This window comes from Calonectris borealis, chromosome 27 (genome assembly GCF_964195595.1).
Source record: "Calonectris borealis chromosome 27, bCalBor7.hap1.2, whole genome shotgun sequence".
Taxonomy (NCBI): Eukaryota; Metazoa; Chordata; class Aves; order Procellariiformes; family Procellariidae; genus Calonectris; species Calonectris borealis.
Genome location: NC_134338.1, coordinates 1,576,437 through 1,597,418, shown reverse-complemented (window position 1 = coordinate 1,597,418; position 20,982 = coordinate 1,576,437). Strand labels below are relative to the sequence as shown.

Below are 20,982 nucleotides of genomic sequence, written 5' to 3'. Positions count from 1 at the left end.
GCACATGAAATGGGTCCGTTTGGGGTCAGTGGTAAAGGGGGTCTGTGTTGCAACAAATGTTTTAATAAACAGTTGACTGTAATCACTCCTTGCCATGTCTGGCACCAAAAAAGAGAAAAAAAAAAGGAAAAAAACAAACAAACTACTGAATAAAAGTGACAAAGAATGGAGAATCTGTTTTCTTTTTTTTAATCTACCTCTTTATACAAATACTCTGTGTTTTACCTTAGATGCATGAAAATAAAATGATGTTTTTTGTAATGATTTTAACCAGTATTAATTATTTTTCATGGGAATGAAGAGAGGGAGGGATTTCACAAGTATCTGCATTCATTCATGAATGACAAGAATACCAGCCGTAGTATGCGTTGATCACTTCCACTTCAAAACCATAAACTGCTGTCAGATTTTTCCACAATCTGCACAGGTCAGTTACTGTTCCGGTATCCTTGAAGGCTCTTTTTTTAAACTATTGCTTAAATTGGAAGAGGAATAGAATTTTCAGGTTTTAAAATCCATTTTATGGAACTAAAGTCTTAATGTTTAGTTTCATCCTGGTTTCTTTAATACCTTGTTTTAGGATACAATACTTTTAATGCCTCCTTTAGAGTACAAAGTCCCCTGTGGCTTTTTAAAAAGTTGTCTGGCAGTATGATGTTATGTAGTACAAGATACCAAGTGATTACATAGATAATTACTACACTGCATTCTGAGATGCTCTACTTTCTGTATTTTATTGCTATCAGTAACTGAGTGGAAATGTAGTTTTACCATGCAAGTGTTTCTTCTGGCTTTTGGCTTTGCAACGTTGCTGCACTTACAGAAATGTTAAATGGTGCAACGATCAGAAAATATGTGGAGTACAAAAGCTGCATGAAATAAGTGTTCATAGTTATTTGAGAGATTTAAACTCTTCAGCAAATAAGGCTTATCCAAAGATGAACTAGATATTGATGCTTTATAAGGCTCATGAGTTTTTACCTCCAAAAATTTTTGCTAATTGTGCTTTTAGGTTTACTCTTCCTTCACGGAAATGTTCAGAATGAAGTTTAAAGTCGTAGTGAACTTACGTTGACTGGGAGAATTTTCACTTTTCAGTTACCTATATTTAAATTATTTCTGTGGCTTAGTTATAGGTAGTTATTATAATGCCTCTATTATTTGATCACCTAAGATACTGTTTCTGCTGTAAAATTATGGCTGGGTTAGAGATTGTTAACAAGACTACTATTGCAACCATACTTTAATTTTTTTAAGTCCTTGTGCAGTGGTTTGAAAATGTAAAAATTCTAATATTTGTTAGATCTGGTTCTCTTAAATACAGTATTTGTCTTGTAACATGCATGCCTGACCATGAGCCTTTGTAAGGATTTTACTTATTTTTTTTTCACCTGTTAGCCTTGTAAAAAATTTAACTGCCCCAGGGACAGCAACTGTTTTCCAGTGGGTGAATAAACTAGTAGGCCCTACTCCTACTTACATAGCATGTGACTAATTTTACTCAAATGACTATATTTGCTAATAGTTAAGGAAACAACTTTTTTGTTGAGTAATGTTAATCATGTGCATAGGTGTTCACAGGATCAGGGCCAAGGTTTATTCTTCATCTTATGGCAAGGGCAAAGAGGTAACTAGACGCTTCTTTTGCATCAGAGCTGGTACAATTCATCTCCATTTTGCGAAGAACGGCGTAGGCTTAATGACTGCTATTTGGGGAAGATTGAGGGTCGTGGTATCAAGACTGCTGCTCTTGTATCTGTATATCCCGAATGATGCACTGAATACCTGAAAAGTTGCTTAGTGCAGACAGAAAAGGAAGTGAGGATGTGAAGACGACATAGAACTGCACAGGTAGATTTCACGTAGAACAAAGTGCAGCCTCCTAGCAATACTACATTCAAGCGAAACTGCCTCTCGGACCTCAGCTGTGCATGTTGGGATGGATTCAGGGGTTTTAAAACGAGTCTTGGGAAAGGTTTTTGGTCTTGTCAGCAGCGGTGATCCCTGGCGTGTCATCTGAGGTTTAATTTATCCTCGCCAAAACCAGCTACTGACTTTGGTGTCATACTATCCAACTAGATAATTCTCTAAGCACACTGTCCATTGACATATGCTGTAAATCTTATATTTTATTAATAAAAGTATGCATAGAATACATTTTGTCAGGTTGCTTTTTATCCTCTTTCCTGTCCCTCTCCTTTTCTCTATTTACAGGTATTTTTGCAGTCGCTGATCTCTTCCCTGCTGCATGTTGAACGGTACCCCAGTCTGCGAGCTGGTGGTGTGGTTTCTGGGCCTTATCCTAGGCGGCTGGCCAGGCAGGGTGGGTGTCGGGGTAATTCTGCCCTCCACCACCGTGCACAGTTACGGAACAGCAGCCGCTGCATTCTAGCAGTCTCTTCCAGTGCCCAGGGAAACCAATGCAAATTCTCCATTCTCAGTCCTTGAATACCAGACTAAATACAGAAAAGGAGTTCTGTTCCCTAGTGTCTTGTCTTGAAGCCAGTGATGCTACCTACATGCCAACAACTACACTTAAGCGGTTAGTATCTGCAGAATTGCAGCCATGCTCTAAACCACAGCGATACTGTTGCCAACAATTAACATTCAGTGTAAGTTGGTTATCGGACTGGTACAATGCTGAGGTGTAGGCAAGTTCCGTGGCTGAAGTCCTGTCACCATCTTCCTGCTGAGAAGTGTCTGCTGCCTTGAACACATTGAATATGCAGCCACACCCTGCGTGCCCTTACCGTTCTGTTGAGGCAGGACTGTAACTTTTGCTCCAGCATTTATTATTTAAATACATATTCTTTTATTCCCAGCCTAATTAGAAAAAGCTCAGTTAGTGCTGATAAGCAGAAGCCTGTACTTTTGCTCTTCTTGGAGAGGGGCTGCTGGATGATGGAATACTAATATTCGCATTTTTTTTAATTGGCAGCTCTGGAATGGGTTGTTCTTGGGCATGACATAGCTAGGAAGTAATTTCCTGTGCATTGTCTTCAGCTCTTCATCTTGGGCTGTAGAGAAGGTGTACAGTCCCCCACTCCCAACGTACACTTCTGACTGTAGTAGAACAGAAGGAGATGTTTCCTTTTGCCCTTTCCCATGTAATCAGCTGTTGTAAATTGAAGGATTGCTGTATTGAATTGGGGTGGGGAGAGGTTGCTGTGTAATGGCTATCGGTGGCTTGAGTGATTTGTGTATGTTTGCTCTTAGCAAACATCTTTCTTAACCTGGTATAGAAAGGTTTGGGCTTATAAAAATAAGCAGTGGAAGAAAGCGATAGCAGTGGCTGGAATAAAAACAGTAAACATTTTTTTCTGCTGTGATACAGCTGAGAGACAAATGGCGTGAATTCCATTTCTCTACACAATCTACCCTTGAATTCTCAACCTTTTGCAAACAATTCATCTATTGTTTCTCTTTTCACAAGAAAACGGCACTTGCAGTGTTTCCGATGCGGGTTTTCCTGTGTCGGTGCTCTCCACTAGGAGGCAAAACGTTCCCAGCGAGAGGTGGGTGCTTCAAAATGCAAGGGCTGAGAGTTAGATGATGTGACTATCCCTCTAAGTCATCTTTGGAATCGCCAGTCATCTGCGAGGACTGTATGTTCGATCAGATGCTGCTAAATACAAAAGAGACAAAAAATATCTGCAGTACGCTTCATCACTACCTCCAGCATAAAGGAACCAACCGAGGTGTGTAGGGAAAAGACTGCCTTTGTGTTGGCTGGATGCTGGGGTGGCATCCATCTTAGCAACAGGTTAACATTTTTTCAGATTTGGGGCGCAGAAGTACTGAATGAAGAAAATAAAAGTAACGGCAGCATGTTTAAGACTAGATCATTCTTTACTTAATTCTAACATTGAGAACACCTTGGAACCATGAGAATAAAACAGTGGGATTGGCTTGGTTCAGCTCTTTGAGATAAATCAGGTTGCTTGGTACTTGTTTGATTTCAATCAACTTAAAGGCTTTCTATAACTTTCTAGAAGAAAAACCTTTCTATTGCACTTCAGTATAAAAGGCCTTTCCCAGGAGTTCATGGCCATTGTTTCTCTTCTATTAACACGTGGTTTTCTGTCCCTCCAACCTTGCTATTGTCATAGCATTTTCCATCCAAGGATTCAAATTACTTTACAAACAGTAATTACATCATTCAACTGCCTTAAGAAACCTGTGTAGTGGTTGGAGCACAGGGCTGAAAGTCAGGACTTGTGAATGCTATTTCTGGCTCTGCATTGACTCACTCTATAATCTTGATCAATTTATTTCTGACTCAGAAATTTTAATAGTCCCACTTCACTGATAAATATTCATGCCACAAGTATTACGGCAAATGCTTCCTGAATGATGGAGATGACAAATACTCATGATGCTAGCCTGTGAGTGTTAGGGTTGCAAAGTAGGATAGGGTTTCCTAGCAGGTTTTCTATTCAAAATCATAAGTTACTCATTGTTCTGATTCCAATCTAGAATGTATCTGCGGCCCTTCTACCTGTAAACAGCTGTTTTATTGAATTATTTAAATTGCTGCTTTCTTTTTACTACATGTAGCTAATTCTGTTCCAGTGATATCCAAAGGACATCCAGCTTTTCCACAAGATTAGATGTTTGATACAGTCACACAGGGCATGCAGTTAATTTAGTAAGAAAGGTCAGCGTTACGAAAGGCGGATTTCAAATGTCCGCACATCAGTATTTGGACACTTGTCAACATAGCAAAGATGAATAGAAGATGAAAAACATTTGAAACCAGTATTCTAGTATGCGATGATTGTGACATTTGTACATACAGGCTTTTTCTCCAGCTAGAAATAGTTCTGACAGAAACAGAAAAAAAAGTGATTTCTTTGCATGTGTAATGCGGAGATAACGAAAGAAAACAAAAGAAATGTATCTCTGTGACTTCAGCCTCTGTTGGTATTACTGCTACTGAACTCCTACTGAGGATACCCTAATGTAAAAAGCCACAATTTATATTCTCATGGCTGCTGATGGGAGGGGTTTATGATATAAAAGGCTCCTTTACTGCTGTTGGGAAGCAAAATGCATATGTGTATGTGTGAGATGGGACTTAAGTTACAAAGTTCCACCAAAAAGATTCTAGGCCTCAAAGTAAACCTCGAAGTTTAAGTGATGTCAAATGGAGTGAAGTTAGTAAAGTTGATTTCTCAAGCTGTGAAGGCGAATTACATAATAATCTGTGAGGAAGTTAGTCTCACTGGTTCTTTTTGTTAGAGAAAGTCAGTGAAAAAGGAGATTAGAAACAGAAGAATCCTAGTAAAGGTTCTGCCAACCACCATACCAAGTATCTATGAAAACTCGCTCTGCCTTGAGGAATTGACTCGCTTGATTTTCAAGATAAAATTGACTTTTACTTTGTAATTAATAATTTACAAGAACCTCATTTTCTATATATGATCATTTCATGAAAACTACTTGGAATAGATAATTGGTACCGAAGCTACTCATGTTATGACTGAAGAAACCTCAGCAGGGTAAGGCAGATGTTTGCATCTGCATCTCAGTGCATTTGGAAGTCCCTTCCATGGAAATTCAGTGTTACTCCCACTCTCAGTACAGCAGCATGTGCATAAATAGCCTGAGGTTGCCTCTTCATTTTCATATTGAAAGGAAACTGTGGCGCACGCTAATAATTTCACTTTTTAAAGCTATACTTTTGCATCCTTTGTTAAGAACAAGTCCAATTTTGTTACACAGATGCCACCTTCTTTATCTTAACTGTCTGCCAATAATTAAAAAAATTGCCATGCATGAGATTGGTTTGTCTGCTAAACGCTATCATTACTTTTAATCTTAGAAACCATTAGTTCTTTCAGACTGTCTTAACTATATTTCATGGACCTACTACCTGGCTTAGAATTATCTAAGGCAAAGGCAAGACTGATGAGAGAGGAAAGAAGTGTTCGGAGACTCGTACCACTGCACCACGCAGGTTTGACAGGTTACCTCACACCCGTCGCGCCTAGGGAGGAGGATTTGCTGCCATGCCTCACGTGGAAACTCGTCTCAGCTGGAGGCTTGATGGGCACCGCGACAGGGGTTTGACAGCACAGCGCTGAGAATGCTGATCTCTGGAGGCAGAACAGGATCCATGGCCTGGAGACGGGCTGGAGGCCCTGGGGCTGAGGGAACGCCATCAGCTGTCTCTCCCGGGAGGGCGGTGATGTCCGATGGCTCCGGAGAGCCGCGTGGGGAGGGCCGGGCACCTCCAGCCCGCCTTTCCCGGTGATTTTGGCTTCGCGAGGCGGCTGGAGCCGACGCCCGGCCGCGCGCAGGCCTCGCGCCGCTCCCGCGCCTTTCCCCTCACAGCCCGTCCTTCCCCGGCGCACGCGCGGCGGCGGCGGCGGGACGTGCGCAAGCACGGTGAGCGCCATGGTGCGCCGCACGCGCCTCGGGGCGGGCGGCGCGTGCGCAGCGGCGGAGGGCGGGAGCGGCGCGGCCCGCGCCTGCGCAGTGCGAGGAGGCGGGGTGGCCGGGCCCGGAGCGGAGTCCAGGTTTGTTGTTGTTGTCCCAGCCCCAGCGGCTCCTCAGTCGCCTCAGCCGCCGCTCCTGCGCCGCCATGTCCAGCCCTCAGGAGCCGCCGCAGCACAACAACAACAACAACCCGCCGGCGGAGGGGACGCACACCGAGCCGGGCCTCAACAGTGAGTGCGGCCGCCTGGGAACGAGCGCAAATGGGGCGGGGGGGGCCGGGGAGCGGTGAGGGCTGCCCCGGGGGCCGCGACCCCCTTTCCCCCTTCCTTGGGCCGCGATTGGCGGAGGACGGGACCGCGCGAGCCGCCGGGGGCCAATCGGCTTTGTCCGCCGGGGGGGCCTGTGAGGAAGAGGCGGGTGAGGAGGCCTGAGGGGGCCCGGGGGGGAGGCAGCGCTTCAGCGGGGGCTGCCTGATGGGGAGCGGGGTTGGAAGAGGGATGGTGGGGTGTCCGCGGAGCCCGGGGCGCTGGGGGGCAGCGGGAGCCGCTGGATGCGGGGCTGGGAAAGCGGAGGGGGCTGCGCGGAGGGGGCTGCGCGCCAAAAATGGGATGAGCGCTCGGGGCGCTGTGGGGAGGGCCGTGGCCGGTGGGTTTCGGGGCCGGGCTGCTCCTCACAGGAGTGCTGGCGGCTGAGGCGGCAGCCGGCGGGGCTGAGGTGAACCGGCCACGGCGAGCGCAGCCGGAGGAACGAGCTAGCGCCGTGGCTCGGTGCGAGCCGTGGAGAGCAGGAGCAGGTTCGTTTCGTGGTTAAACTGAGTTTATTGGGTGGCTGGTGTTAACAGCTAAGATGGGGATACAGCAGGGGAGGGGGAGGAGCGTGACTGTGGGAATGAGTTTATTCAGTGGCTGAGTCAATACCACTGACGTGAGCTATTTTCCTCTATATCCGGCATCTATGTCAGCTGCTCTGCTGCATCCTTTTGTTCCTCGGATAACACTAGTAAGGCACATCCGTGGTTTTTATGTCGGCTCTCGTACTCACTTGGCAGATGCTTTTCCCTCTTTTTAAACAGCTACTTCAATGTGTCCTTTCATTTGTCTGTAATTATTAAGGATACTGCAGTTGAAGAAGTGAATAAATTGCATTAATCATTAACTGTTACCTTCGTGGTTTACAATGAAGTTAAACTGACAACGAAATATATTGGTTGGTTGCTCTCCTGTAACTCGGTGTGAATTGTATTGAAGAAGAATAAACTGTGCCCATTTCATAACACTGTTATTGTGTTATGCTAACATTACATCTTGTGATAACGATGGCAGTTTACAACAATGTTCATCTGAGTCAAATAGGTATTTTAGCAAATTATTCAGGGCTGTTAGCATACTTAAATAACAATTATTCAGTCTTAAAGTTGCGACATGCCTAGTGCCTAACTCGATGCTTACTTTAGAAATTGCGATCTTTGATGCTTCTATAGTTTAATATTTCCTTTTTGTTTTCTGTTAGCGTGTTAACTTACTTTGCGGGACACGTTAATCTGCTGTAAGATAGGAGCAACAAGAGATGAGTGCACTGTAAGCCTGTGCTGGGTCTGCCTACGTAGATCTTATTGCTGGATCAGCACATAAAGGCTTAGCAAAATCAATGTGATTACTGAAGGTGGTGAGCACAAGGTATGAGAGGAAATGTTTGGTAGTCTGTGCTCCGTGAACAAAACAAATGCAACCAATCGGCTCCATGTAGGCTTAGTACTGCTTTCAGATGTTCAGCCGCTCCACAGTGCTTTGGTGTTATAGGTATGTTTTCTGCCATTATATAAACTTTTCAGTGAACCTTTTCAGGCTAATGAGCTTAGACACTTACTCATTTTGTTCTGTATGTCATTTCTGCGTGTTTAGGGCTTTTCATTCAAAGATCCCTTAGCACTTGAATTGAAGGTCAATTTGGGTTCACAGAAAAAGAAAAAAAAAAAAAGGCTGGCTTGCTCTGGGAATTCTAGATGCTTCCTATATTTTAATTATTATAAAGCTCTGTTACATATTGACAAAAAAAAAGAAATCCCACCTTAGGCAACAACCCATCTAGCTCTAGTCATGGAAAATCTGCTTAATAATTACCATTATGGGAATCTGAACGGCTTTCTCTTCTTCTTTCTCTTTTTATCTTCTTTTTTTTTTTTTTTTCCCTTCTGGTTAATGGTGTACTTCATTGTAAAAGTGATATTTCTTAGTTTATTCAAGTTGACTGTGGCTCAGACTTCTTGTGAGCTACTGGTTTGGAGTATTTTTATATATATAAAATGTATATATCTATATAATTTATATATTGTCCTTGATGTCTCCCCCACACACTCCCAAGTGAAATCACAGAGTGAATAAACAAAATGAGACCCCTTTTCCCCCAAATGTTTAGCTACAGTCCACCAGTTATGGAAAAACATGTGATTAAAGTCAGTTTATATCAATTCTTAGTGAAATAATTAGTCTTAAAGCATGGCCAAAATTTAACGATCTTGGAGAAAAATACCATTCATATAAACAGTTGGGTTGGGTTGTTCCCCCCCCCCTCCCCCCCCCCCCCCCGCCAAAGTGTGGGTTATGTGATTTGTGAAAGGAGGAGAGTTCTACCACATTTCCCTGTCTGTCAAGTTGGAAATATGGTAAAAGTCAAGTTGGAAATATTTTTTTTTTACTGTCAAGTTGGAAATATGGTAAAAGTAAGAGTTCTCATGTGGATGATTAATGTAACGTCCTTAGTTTTGAAGAAAGCTTGGGGAAAGAGCGCCCTTTATTACTTGGGCAGTCGAATCTCAAATATATTCCTGTGCATCTTTTTAAAGAAGCAGAGATTTGTGTGCCTCTAATCAGAGTCTGTGAAACTATTAGGGCTCTCTGTCTCTCTCTCCCAAACCGGTTGTGACTGCCAGTGGGAGTATGTAGCATGTTTTAGCTTGATGTCAGATTACGCTTCCTTGAATGTATTTTGACTCATTAAAAGTGAGGTCAGATGGAGAACGTGCTGCTTGTCATGTAAACTACTGCTCAACTTGTTGGGACTCTTTACTCACAGTTTAATTTGAGTGTTCTTCCTAGTATGGCCACAACACGTTTTAGATAAACGGCAAGTTTTGTCAGTCAGGGATAAACATTAATAAAGATTTTATTTGTGCATAATCTTAGGTGCTGTGGAGGTGTGTTTAGTAGCTGCAGACTAGAGCAACCAGTTGTGATCATCTTCCGCTGGGCTTTTCTCTGCCTGTGCTTGGTGTCAGAGGAAGACATCCCCTTGCACCTTTGCCCTCCGTTCTTTTCACGTTGTTTTTCACTCACTGCCGATTTTTTAATAATAGATATCTTTGCACATTATAATTCTCCCGATAGATGCTCTCTACTCCAAAATGGTTATTGGGGAACGTATAGCTTTCTGGCCTAACTGTCTTCTAACTGCAGTTGCCACGTGCTTTTCTGCAGGTGTGGCCTCTTGCTGTGAAGGTGTTGCTACAAGGCAAATCTACCTTCCTGATGTAGTGCTTACAATGTGGCCCTTTTATTTTGAAATTTAGACACCAGCAATCATCATAAATCTGAAATAATACAGTGTCTCTGTCTCAGGCTGACTAGTCTGAGCAAAGGCTGCCTTTTCCCAGTTAATACTTTGTTATCTGAAAAGCCTAGTATGTAGCACAGAGTTGGTGTTCATCGTGTGATTGTGCACAAGAGCTCTGCACACCCTGAATTCCTTGTTTGTGAATACAGCTTGGGGAAACCAGACTGTAAACCACCAGGACTCTTAAGAGTATGATGCTTACATGGTCATGAGTATAATGGCATAGTTAATAATTGGTACTAAGGATAAACTCTGTTTCAGCTTCACAAAATCAAGTTGGAAATAGGTGAACTCGTTATGACATACATCCCTTCCTGTGTCACTGATACAGTTCCCAGAGCCAAAACCTTGCTATAAAAAAGTAAGTGCAGGCATTCTAAGGTGCATTTCAGAAGTCAAGAAATCAGTGCTAAAATTTAGAACCTGTACAAATAATGTTTAAAAAGTAGTTTCAGTTGTTGTATTCGTATTTTCAGACTTCCTTTTCTTTCTTGAATATTTTTACTTCAGTGATGAAGATGTCGAAACTTTAAAAAATAAAAAAATCAACCAAACACAAAAAACCTGAAAGTGCTCACCTTCAGGTGGCATAAATTAAATTACACAGGAGTTGTGATGACATAATATACATGTGTGAAATCATTATTTGATGGATAATGGGAAATAATGTTGCATTGAAAACAGTAGGCTTTTGAGAAATTGGAGATCTTTCCCTCCGTAATCACAGCTAACAAAGTGACTGTATGGTCAAATGTTTCTTGTTATATGTCTAACTGAGAAGGTTGGAATTGCAGTTGGATAGGGAATGTATATAAATATACATAGAGCAGTAGAAGACTATTCTATCTTTACTGCTCAGGACATTAAATGGTACATTTATGAATTAAGAATATTTCCAAAACTTGTTTCCAGTTGTTTCCAATTGAAACATGTCACTAATGAACATACCGGTAAATATTGTTTTGCATTTAGTTAATCTGCACATAAAATAAAAGTGAAGACATTTAAAAACAAAAATAAAAGTCCTTAAGATAACTACAGAGTATATGAACTTTTTAGCAGATGCTTTTATCATTCATGATACACTCTTGCTCTTTCGTCAAATCTCAGTGCCTACATGGATATCCCATAGCTACAACTACAAAAAAAAAGGGAAACACAGTAAATCTCAACTTGTAGGCTATACAGCCTTCCCTGGCTAAGGAAAGAAAAAAAAAAAAAGGGGGTGAGAGGGAAAGAGGCTGAAGTGATGGCATTGAAATTATTAACTGTTATTACATGTGACAACTCTGGATTTCTCATGCTACTCAGTTCTTTATTTTGGCTTATTAGCAGTGAAATCTTTTAATCTAACTGCAATGAAATGTGTGTTAGCATGGTACTTCAGCTGTGTAAGGAAGCATACTGCCTACCTCAAGCTTCTGATGGTTTGAATTGTGGTTGTGGTAGGATAGGAGAGGTGGCGTTGGATGGGAGATGCTTGGTAGAGGGCCAGGGCAAAGAAAGTTGAATGAGGCCTGAGAATGGCAGCCTGCCTGATGTATATAAAAATCAGGGGTTGATTCAGGGCCTTTGGAAGTCGAGGGAAGAAGGAGAATATAAAATCGCAGATGGGGGAGTTGTATAGTAGGGGGCTAGGGGATGAAAATTTTGTTTCAAAAAGGAATGTAGAAGTAGAACAGGAAAGTGGGGAGGCTAGTGTAATTGAGTGATACATAGATAATTGAAGCTTCAAACTGCAGAGAGAAACGTGGCCTATTAAAGTATTAATAGGTGAGAAGAGAGGGGACATTTTATTTGACTAGCTCTGGAGGTAGGTAGCAACAAAACGTAACTTTTTAGGGGTGTGTTTGTTGATGAAAGAGGAAGAAACATGTCACTCTTGTCTCCAGTACATGTTTATGAGCTTTCTCCCAGCAGCAGTGTATGTTATCTGAATTCACCATATTCATGTTTTTTTTTCTGTGTGTAATTGATAAACGTAAGACGGGTCTTAGTTCCACTGCTTTTAATGAAATGACGTTTGGCTGGCCCAACAGGTTCCTGGGTGGAGTTACAGATGAACGGCAATGGCAATAGCAACGATAATGGTAATGGGAAAAACGGAGGTCTGGAACATGTCCCTTCATCATCCTCCATCCACAATGGAGACATGGAAAAAATTCTCCTGGATGCCCAGCATGAATCAGGACAGAGCAGTTCAAGAGGTAGTTCCCACTGTGACAGGTAAAGAGATGTTTGCTCTCCTGCATGCAATTTATTGCAGTTTTCATCCTGTAGATGTTAATGGAGGGGTAAAGCTTTTTCTCAGGCTTAAGTTTGTCATGCTCCAGTATTTGGAGTACTTGCTGGCTCATGATAACTGGCTATCAAATAAGACATCTGACTTGAAAAATGCATCATTGCTACAGAAAGCTAAGGAATCCAGGAGCGGGAAAATCACATCAACACCACAGTTAAATTTCACATTGTCATAAATCACATGTGGTATGAAAAATACCTAATTTTACTGGCTCATTAATAATAATGTTATGTACATGTGCTTTATATTTAGTCAAGTATAATAAAATATATTACTGGCCTTAACAGAGAAAAAGATTCTCAGAATTTGTACTCCTTGCTTTCAGTATTCTACTTTTTTTCCTGTGAAGGCGAAATATTTCTTACCTAACAATATAATCCTTTGAGGCACATGTGAGTGTTATGATATTCTTACGTGTTCGTTACACCTTTTTTCTAGGAAGTTTTGGGGCAGTTTTGGAAATCCTTGAGCGGTTTCTATGTATAATTTTAGCCGTCCTTCTGCTTGTGCCTCCTCTGGTTTTGCTGGGTGAATCCTGTCTGTCATGTCTACTGTATAGCTTATATAAGTGGTTGATCAGATATAAAAGCTATTTAGAATTAGTTAGGCCTGATTTAATTACTGAGTGTAGTAGACTTTGAAAATAATCCATACGAGTATTTCAAATAGAAGGGTTACGTTTACAGAAAATAAAGTTTGTTACATCTGTGTTGCTAAGAAACTAGCTGTCAGTAGTTTCCAGTCTAACCAGGAATGTTTGCTAGATGACGGTTGTATAGTTTCTTTTACTAGCATAGGATTTTTTCAATCATTACCCACATTTTAAGTGAATGAAGACAGATTCCTTTTTTTCCTTAAAACTTAATTTTCCATTTGTTAACTTTTTGGTATTTCTTTTCCCCTTTTGACAATTGAAGTAACATACAGGAAAGGGGAGGTACTTTGAGATTTTGCATTCTTTTCTAAAAGTTCTAAACAGTAAGTTGCTCTTAAATGTGGTGTTTTGGGTTCTTTTTGGATATTTCTAAAATATACCTTTTTCATGAAAGCTTAAGTCAGGTTAAAAAGATGCCCTTAGCATTTTAATGAGAGAAACCTGCATTGGTGCATTATACAGCATTTTGTATTGTTCCTGACTTAAATTTTCTTGTGTTTCCCTGGTTGAGGTGCGTTAGTTGATTAATTTCTCGAGTAGATTACCAAATAGTGAGGCTGACAAGGGGAATATGTATCCTTGCCAAGCATTAAAAGGTGTTTTCATGTGTGATGTTTCTGCTTGTAATGATACAAAAAGAGGTATCATTCACAATATTGGCAGTGTTATCTAAAAGAAGGAAGGGATTTACATCTTTTGCATAGTTGGGCAATGCTTTCTTTGCTTCAGTGGAAGGACAGTCAACCCCGTTGAGAAAGATAGGATTATAAATGGAAAAAAAATTGAAAAGATGAGGGATTTTGGAAGACTTTCTAATACTGATGTGTGTGATCTAAAGGGTAGTGTAGTCTGTAACTCATCTGAATAGTGTGCAGAAACGCATGGGGAAATGATTCAGCTGAGATGCTATTTACACTAATGATTCTTTAGGTGACAGAGTGTAGTATGACAAAATGATGTAATGAAATCAATTTTTCTTTAGCCCTTCACCTCAAGAAGATGGACAGATAACTTTTGATGTGGAAATGCACACAAGTAAAGACAGTAGTTCTCAGGTATTTTCTTCATTAACCTTTAAAAGACATTAACTTTTAAAAAGTATATTTTAAAATTGTGGATATTGTATATAGATCATATATTTATATAGATCAGTATTGGGAGTACTTGAGGGGTAGAGCAAGCTCTCTGTCATGTCGAAAGGTCTAAAATGTTATGTATTTTACTTGTCAAAAAATGCATTAAACTACTGCTTGCTAGCAATTTTTTTTTTTCATTCTGAGACCCTAATCTTGGCTATTAGCTGCAGTACAGCAGCTTATTTATTCAAAATTTGGAGGTGTCCATTAGTCATTTAGGTAGAGCTCTTTACATGTCTTGTACTTTGTTCTTGCAGGTTTTTACTCAGTCTTTTTTATTAGAACTTTAGTACCTCCCTGTAAATACATATAGTAAATAATTTTTGTGCACTCAAGCTTATGTTAGTTTAACTAAATTATCTTTTCTTTTAAGGGGTTGTTTTCAGAATAAAGTTTTATTAAATTAAAACACATTCCAGAGCAATTGTTTTTAACCCCCGAGGCAGGGTTAGTAAACTTTGCTTAGGCTTACATTCTGTATTAATTGAAATTTGACTTGTGGAGATTAATGGCTTTGGAGTGAGGGGGAAAACGAGGCTCCATCTCTAAAGCTGAGAAATGCCTGATTTAGTAGCAGTCTATTATTGTTTAGCGCTCTGCTTGCACTGTGTGTGTCAAACCTGTTTCGGTTTTGAAATGTTTATATTTCTACACAAGATTTCAGGGTGTTCAGTTTATTGCTCTACAGATAGTCAGCTCACATGATAGTGAGTAATCTCCATAATACAAACTGAGAGGAGACTAATGCTGAACTCTTAGTTTGATCATTTAATAGAATTTGCTGTCTTCAGCAGTATAAATAAAAAGCATTCCTGGAAGAATGAAACCTTGCATTTAATTTTGTCAAAGACCTGGCCGAACAGTAGGACTGTTGCAGTTCTGCCCTACAGAGCCACAACGATCTGAATGAAGTTGTTGGTTAGGTCTGCCATCTCACTTTTGTGACTGTCATATTTGATTACTTCTGGTTTTGGTATGGTTCCCACTGTAATGTTTTAATGGTTTATCTTCTTTTACTAAGGGTCACTCAGGAAATTGTTTTAATACTAAGGAGAAGTTTGTACCAAAGTCAGTGGAGTTCTCTAGTCTTTCTAATTTATTTTTTTCCTACATGGTAACATTTGCATCTAATGATGTAATCTTAAATCTTTGGATCAAGACAATTGTAGTGAGTGCTTGCCATTCCTTACTGCATCTGGGATGCACCCAGTAGAAGCTGCTAGTTGCAAGTAATATAAATTTTAAATGACTAATAACACCTTTAAAAAAGTCAAAATACTGTTTTTGAAACCTTTTTATTTGGCCGTCTTTCCGTGCTTTAGCCATGTTCTATATGCTTTAAATCGAATGTCATCAAATTAAAGTTCTTGCCATTTTGTTTAATATTTCTTGCATATTGCTGGTTTATTACATTTAGGATTAAAATATTCCTTTTTTTGTTAGTTTTAAAAAAACCAAAGAAACAACTTGCAATGATGTGGAAGTCCTGGATATAGTAATAAAATTTGTAGTATACTGACTTCTGGAGATCTTCCTGTTAGCATAAAAAAATCTCTTCTAAATAATCAGTAGGCCAAGAACACTTGCTCGTTTATCAGGTGCCACCATTTGGTGCTTATCATTTTACCACTGTTGTTGTCGCTCTCAATTTAACACCATAAGGAGGAGCTAAATGAGTGTTATAAAGCTTGTCCCATGTATATTTTCAGTCTGAAGAAGAAGCAGTAGAAGGAGAGAAAGAGTTGGAAGTTTTGAAGAAAAGTGCTGACTGGGTGTCAGACTGGTCAAGTAGGCCTGAAAACATTCCTCCCAAGTGAGTTAAACTCTTTTTTTAATGAATATTCTTTTACATGAAGGCGAGAAGAATCATAAATCACAATTGCATGAAATTACTCTGGCTCTCCAAATAAGATCATCGTAGAAAAAGATAGATTTTTCTTTGGGGAGGCTACGAAAAGTCAAAACAATGAAGTATGAAAATCTTAATAGCAACAGAATTACCTTTTTATTGCAACTAATATAAATCTACAGCAAGCTGATTACAAGGTTTCTTGACAAAATTATAATTGGGAGAGCTGGGTACTTTGAGCTGGGATTCATGGGATTTAGTTTTGGCTTATTGAATGGAATAGTGTTGAGCAAATCTCCTAAATTCTCTGTACCTTTTTTTCTTTCTATGTAAAATATGTAATGTTCATCCACGGAAGGGGAAACGTTGAGATCCTTGAATGCAAAGCATTTTTATTAAAATAGAGGATGCTGTCTAAATCTGGCAGACTTCTGTATCTCTGTTTGGAACAAAAAATGAGGCTCTTGCTAACAAATCACATCCTGAAATTCCCTCTCTCGGACCTACCTCTCTCTTCAGCTACTGCTCCCTTTGTCTCTATACTGTCTGTGTAAGTGGTCTCTCCACAATACCTCCTATTATTCTCTTTGATTCCTTACTCTGTGTAAGGGATCTCTTGCTTTGATCTCTAGCTCTTTGTACTTTTTAAAAAAATGTTCCTACAGAGATCTGTGCATTTGTGTGAAAAAAAAAAAAAAAAAAGAAGGAAATAAAAAAATCTTGTTGAATTTTTCCCCCCTCCCCCTCTTCTTTCAGGGAATTTCATTTCAGACATCCAAAACGTTCAGTGTCTTTAAGTATGAGAAAAAGTGGAGCAATGAAAAAAGGTGGCATTTTCTCTGCAGAATTTCTTAAGGTTTTCATTCCATCTCTGTTCATATCTCATGTTTTGGCTTTGGGACTAGGGTAAGTATTAACCTATATCTCACTTCAACTTTTGCATCTGGCTTTGCTTTTCCACTTGTATGTCAGGTGCTGCTGAAAAGGGCTTTATCTAGAATAACTAGAGTATTGTTGCACCTCGCCCAAGATAGACTTGGTGCACTTTTTGAAACGTAGGAAAGCTTTGCAGCAATTAAAACTTTGCAGCCATTAATATGTTTTATTTCTAGAATAAATCAAGTTTCTTATACTGAAAATGCATGGATTATCACGAATTTGCAAATAACCTTTGCAATTATAAGATGTGCCATTTGATTGTCCACACCTTCTACTTAAATGCTTCAGGTTATAATGTAGGGAAAGTAAGAATAGGTGGAGAACTGCTGTCACTTTTGCTAACCATTATAAAAACACATTGTATAAATAATGATGCTTAAGTTCTGTGTGTATGGCACATACTTGTAATTTTCAATGTCTAATGCTGCAGTTGTGTGATATTACTGAAAGTCAAGGCTTGACTACTTAAAGATACATGAAATGCTGGATGTGTCCTGCAAGATCAGCTATGACTCTGCTCAGCAATGTTTTCATTGCCTGTGTAATCCGACATAATCTCTCAGCTTGCTTAAGTCCTTACGTTATGTTTATCCATCTTATGTTCTTCTGTGATGGGGGCAAAGACATGTACTCAAAATATGTTTTTATTTAGCTTCATATTTGTTTCTGGGGGGGTAGTTCAAGTGTCTCTTTAAATTCTTGTAAACTATCAAATGAATTAGGAGGATAGAATATATGAGAATATATTGTAAGATATTTGTACTGTAGCAAAATTGTGTATTTCTGCGACGAATTAAATCTTGCCTGGATTTATTTGTTAGAGGTCAGGGTTTGCGTAGATCCTTAGTGCTCAGTGTTTTAAACCTCATCCCCTCCCTTTATAGGCAGTACTTTGTTTGTTTTACCGTAATAATCTGGGAGTGTTGCTCGGCTGTTCAAGAGCCCCTGTGTCAGGTACTCTGCAGACAACACAAAAGCTTTTGGACTGGGGTTTTCAAATGAGCTTGGGACTGGAAGAAACCCACTTTTACTGAACGTTGATAGTATCGGTCCTTCTAGGCTCATCTGAAAATCTCACTCTTTAAGTAATTTTATAGAAGAGAAGTGAAGTCCTTGGAAGAATCTCATCAGACCTACTTGAAAGACAAATTAGAATAGCTGAGTGCGTGAGGACTCTTTGGAAAACAGGGAGTATTTCTGTGAAATACGATATGCCTTATACTTTTTATTTCAGCATCTACATTGGAAAACGACTGACCACACCTTCAGCCAGCACTTATTGAAAGATGGAGTGCAAAACCTGGAAATCCACGTGACCTGCGAAGGTGTTACTGTCTCATTTAGTACATTTGACTTGAGACCATTTTAAGCATGACCCTGACTTCACCCTTTCCTTACATATCCAGGTTTTTGCTAACTCTGGAATTCAGTATTGTGTTGGAACTCTGTTGAGGTGTTTCGCTATCCACATTCTTTCCCTCTCTCCTCCCATTCCCCTGCCTCTTGGCCTGCAAGACACGTCAGAGTTGCTGAACGGAGTTTACAACTGTCTATATGTTGCAAGGGCTTCTCTCAATGCAAAATGCCACCAGCAAGTTTTAATTTTATCAGTGATGCTGTTGCCTCCTTAGTGCAACCTGACTTAAATTGCAGTTGTGCATGGTATAAATGTTGGCTGTATTATGGTGATAAAATTAACAGTCTCTTTGGAAGAAAATTATTGATTGGAGTGAAAATGAATTTTTCTTTAGAAAAACAAGCTGGTTGTGAAATAAACTAAGAAATCACTGGCAATAAAAAACAGTCTAAATCAGCTTTTGGGGGAATTTACTTGGCCCCTTGTATTGGCTAACACCGTTTGATTTGCAGGAGGCAAAGACTGCATAAATTTTAAAGTAGGATAACTAAATCCATCAGCATATTTTAATATTAGGTAATTGTTGTAATCGTGTCTTTTCTATGAAGTCAGCTCCTTATTCCTTGTAGGAAAACCTGTCTGATGCCTAGAAAATATTAGAAAAACTGCATTGTTTGCATGTGAAGAAGCTTTTCTTTTCCGTACCTGTTTTCTTAAGGGAAAATTTTAAATGTGAAATTTTCCTTTTAAAAGTAGTTTTAAATTAAGGAAAAACCCAACAGCTGTAGGTGTAGTTAGACTCTGTATAAAAGGATATGATTCTGTTTGTTGTGGAACCATTTACAATTACGATGATATGGCAGTTTCAGAAAGTAAAGCGTTTGACTTATCTTTAAGGGGGACAATCTTGCAGGTGCATAAAGGTTCAGAAGTTGTAAAGCTCTGAAATGTCTTCTGCAAATGAGTTTTCAATATTCCTATCTCTCATTGTTTACTGTACAATCTCCTTTGGGGATACATGGAATCTGAAAGTCACTCGTGATGTCTCATGTTAGATAGACTTCTCACTAATGTTGAACTTTTATCTTAGGGAACATTAAGCCTTGTCCTCCTTCAGTGACACTTCTTTTCAAAATGTGAAGCTTTAGTACCAAATTGTTACAAAGCATTGGGACAGTCATGTCCTTAAGTAGATTTTATTGGATTTCAGAACATGTAGCATGACTCTGAAGGATAGAATACTCTTTTTTTATATATATATGAATATATAAAAAAAATGATATAGACTTTAATACTAAGTATTTAGGGAACCAATGCTAATTTTAAGACTAGCAAAAATCTCATTTAAATAAAAACTTTAGTAGGCTGACTTGTAGAAAATAATAAGAAAATATAGTCAGCCAGTTTGGAGAGAACAGCTACCTATAATTGCTTGCATCAGACTTTATAAAGTTGATTATTTGATATAGCAGTGATCGCTTGAAACAGTTGATGCATAGAAGCTAAATCCCAGTTGAGATTTGGTTTAAAAGAACTTAGTTAGCTCCCAGGAAGTAAAAAAGTTAAGTACAAATCCACTGCTAAACTGTATTTATTTTTATTCTCTACTTCTCAATGCTGTTAGAGAATGCTTTCAGGGTGAAAGGGCAGTCTAACAAAAACTTGTCTTGAAGACATCCGCTTTTTCTCTTTTAGTTGTGAATACTAGTGGCACTTGAGTTGCCTACAGCTGCATATTTGTTTCAAGCGTGGATATTGGGTTTCACCCAAAGGTGGGGGAGGGAAGGGGGAAGTGGTGAAGGGTGGTTTAGATAGTATCAAGTACATCATTTTACAGTCCTAAAAACTGAGGGGGTGGGAGAAAGGCTGAAACACTTTCAGTTCTAATTACAGCACCTTGTTTTGTATGGAAATTGGAATAGTGGAAAAACAGATTTTTACTAAGTAGGGAGTACTTTTTTTGGGGGAAAAAAAAAATTACCCCGTCCTAAATTAAAAGGTAATTATTCTTCAGAATATCTGATAAATAATATTGCAAGCTTGTGGCTCGAGTATCAACACAGCTTGTAATATTTGAAGGAGCCGTGAAGTAAAAATTGTGAAAACTATAGATGAGGAATGGACACATGATCACTGTAACACTTGCTATGATACAATGCAGTATTTATTGATACCCTACTATAAGCTTTGGATGAAAGTCTACAACTTCTAGTTTTACAATGAACAGAAACAGATTGTTGTATAATTTGAAAAGGGGTTTCAACTATTGATAGTTGACGTTTTGTTAAGATAAATGTTGTTTAAAAAGCTTTATACCTGTTTACAGTTTTGGAAAAAAAAAATGCAGGCTTCATTTTTCTTACATTCAGTGAAAACTGGCCTAGAATATTTGTAAATAGGATCAAGAAAAAAAAATGCATAAACTCGCACATTAAAAATGCAGCAGGCTAACTTAACTGCAGCAAATGCATATTTACTTACTGTTTTAAAAAGTGAAAGCTGAAGATTGTTAGAAATTCAAATTTTTTAATTGACATTTGTTGAAATATTGGAGTTAACTGAGCCAAAGTGATTATGCATTCTTCATAAATTAGTTAGCACTTTGTAACATTATATACAGTTTACAGTACATGTATAAGTTGTAGCTTATAAACATTTTGTGCCATTAAAGCTCTCACAAAACTGGTTGTCTGA

The 20,982-nt window shown here is 39.3% G+C and overlaps 1 protein-coding gene across 1 annotated transcript; it reads left to right on the top strand.

The window, feature by feature from the left end:
* The first annotated feature begins 6,465 nt into the window (after positions 1-6,465).
* Positions 6,466-20,252, top strand: BNIP3L (BCL2 interacting protein 3 like). The gene is made up of 6 exons (XM_075174868.1): positions 6,466-6,671; positions 12,090-12,276; positions 13,990-14,062; positions 15,853-15,956; positions 16,749-16,898; positions 18,166-20,252. Exons 1-6 carry the CDS (start codon positions 6,587-6,589, stop codon positions 18,212-18,214), a joined length of 648 nt encoding a protein of 215 aa, XP_075030969.1. The 5' UTR covers positions 6,466-6,586; the 3' UTR covers positions 18,215-20,252.
* The last annotated feature ends 730 nt before the right edge of the window (positions 20,253-20,982 follow it).

What these genes read in the sequence shown, in the direction of transcription:
- BNIP3L (XM_075174868.1), top strand. Translation starts at nt 6,587, where the DNA reads ATGTCCAGCCCTCAGGAGCCGCCGCAGCACAACAACAACAACAACCCG. An exon ending in CCTGAAAACATTCCTCCCAA is followed by an intron (nt 15,957 to 16,748) that starts GTGAGTTAAACT and finishes CTCTTCTTTCAG; the next exon opens with GGAATTTCATTTCAGACATC. An exon ending in GTTTTGGCTTTGGGACTAGG is followed by an intron (nt 16,899 to 18,165) that starts GTAAGTATTAAC and finishes TTTTTATTTCAG; the next exon opens with CATCTACATTGGAAAACGAC.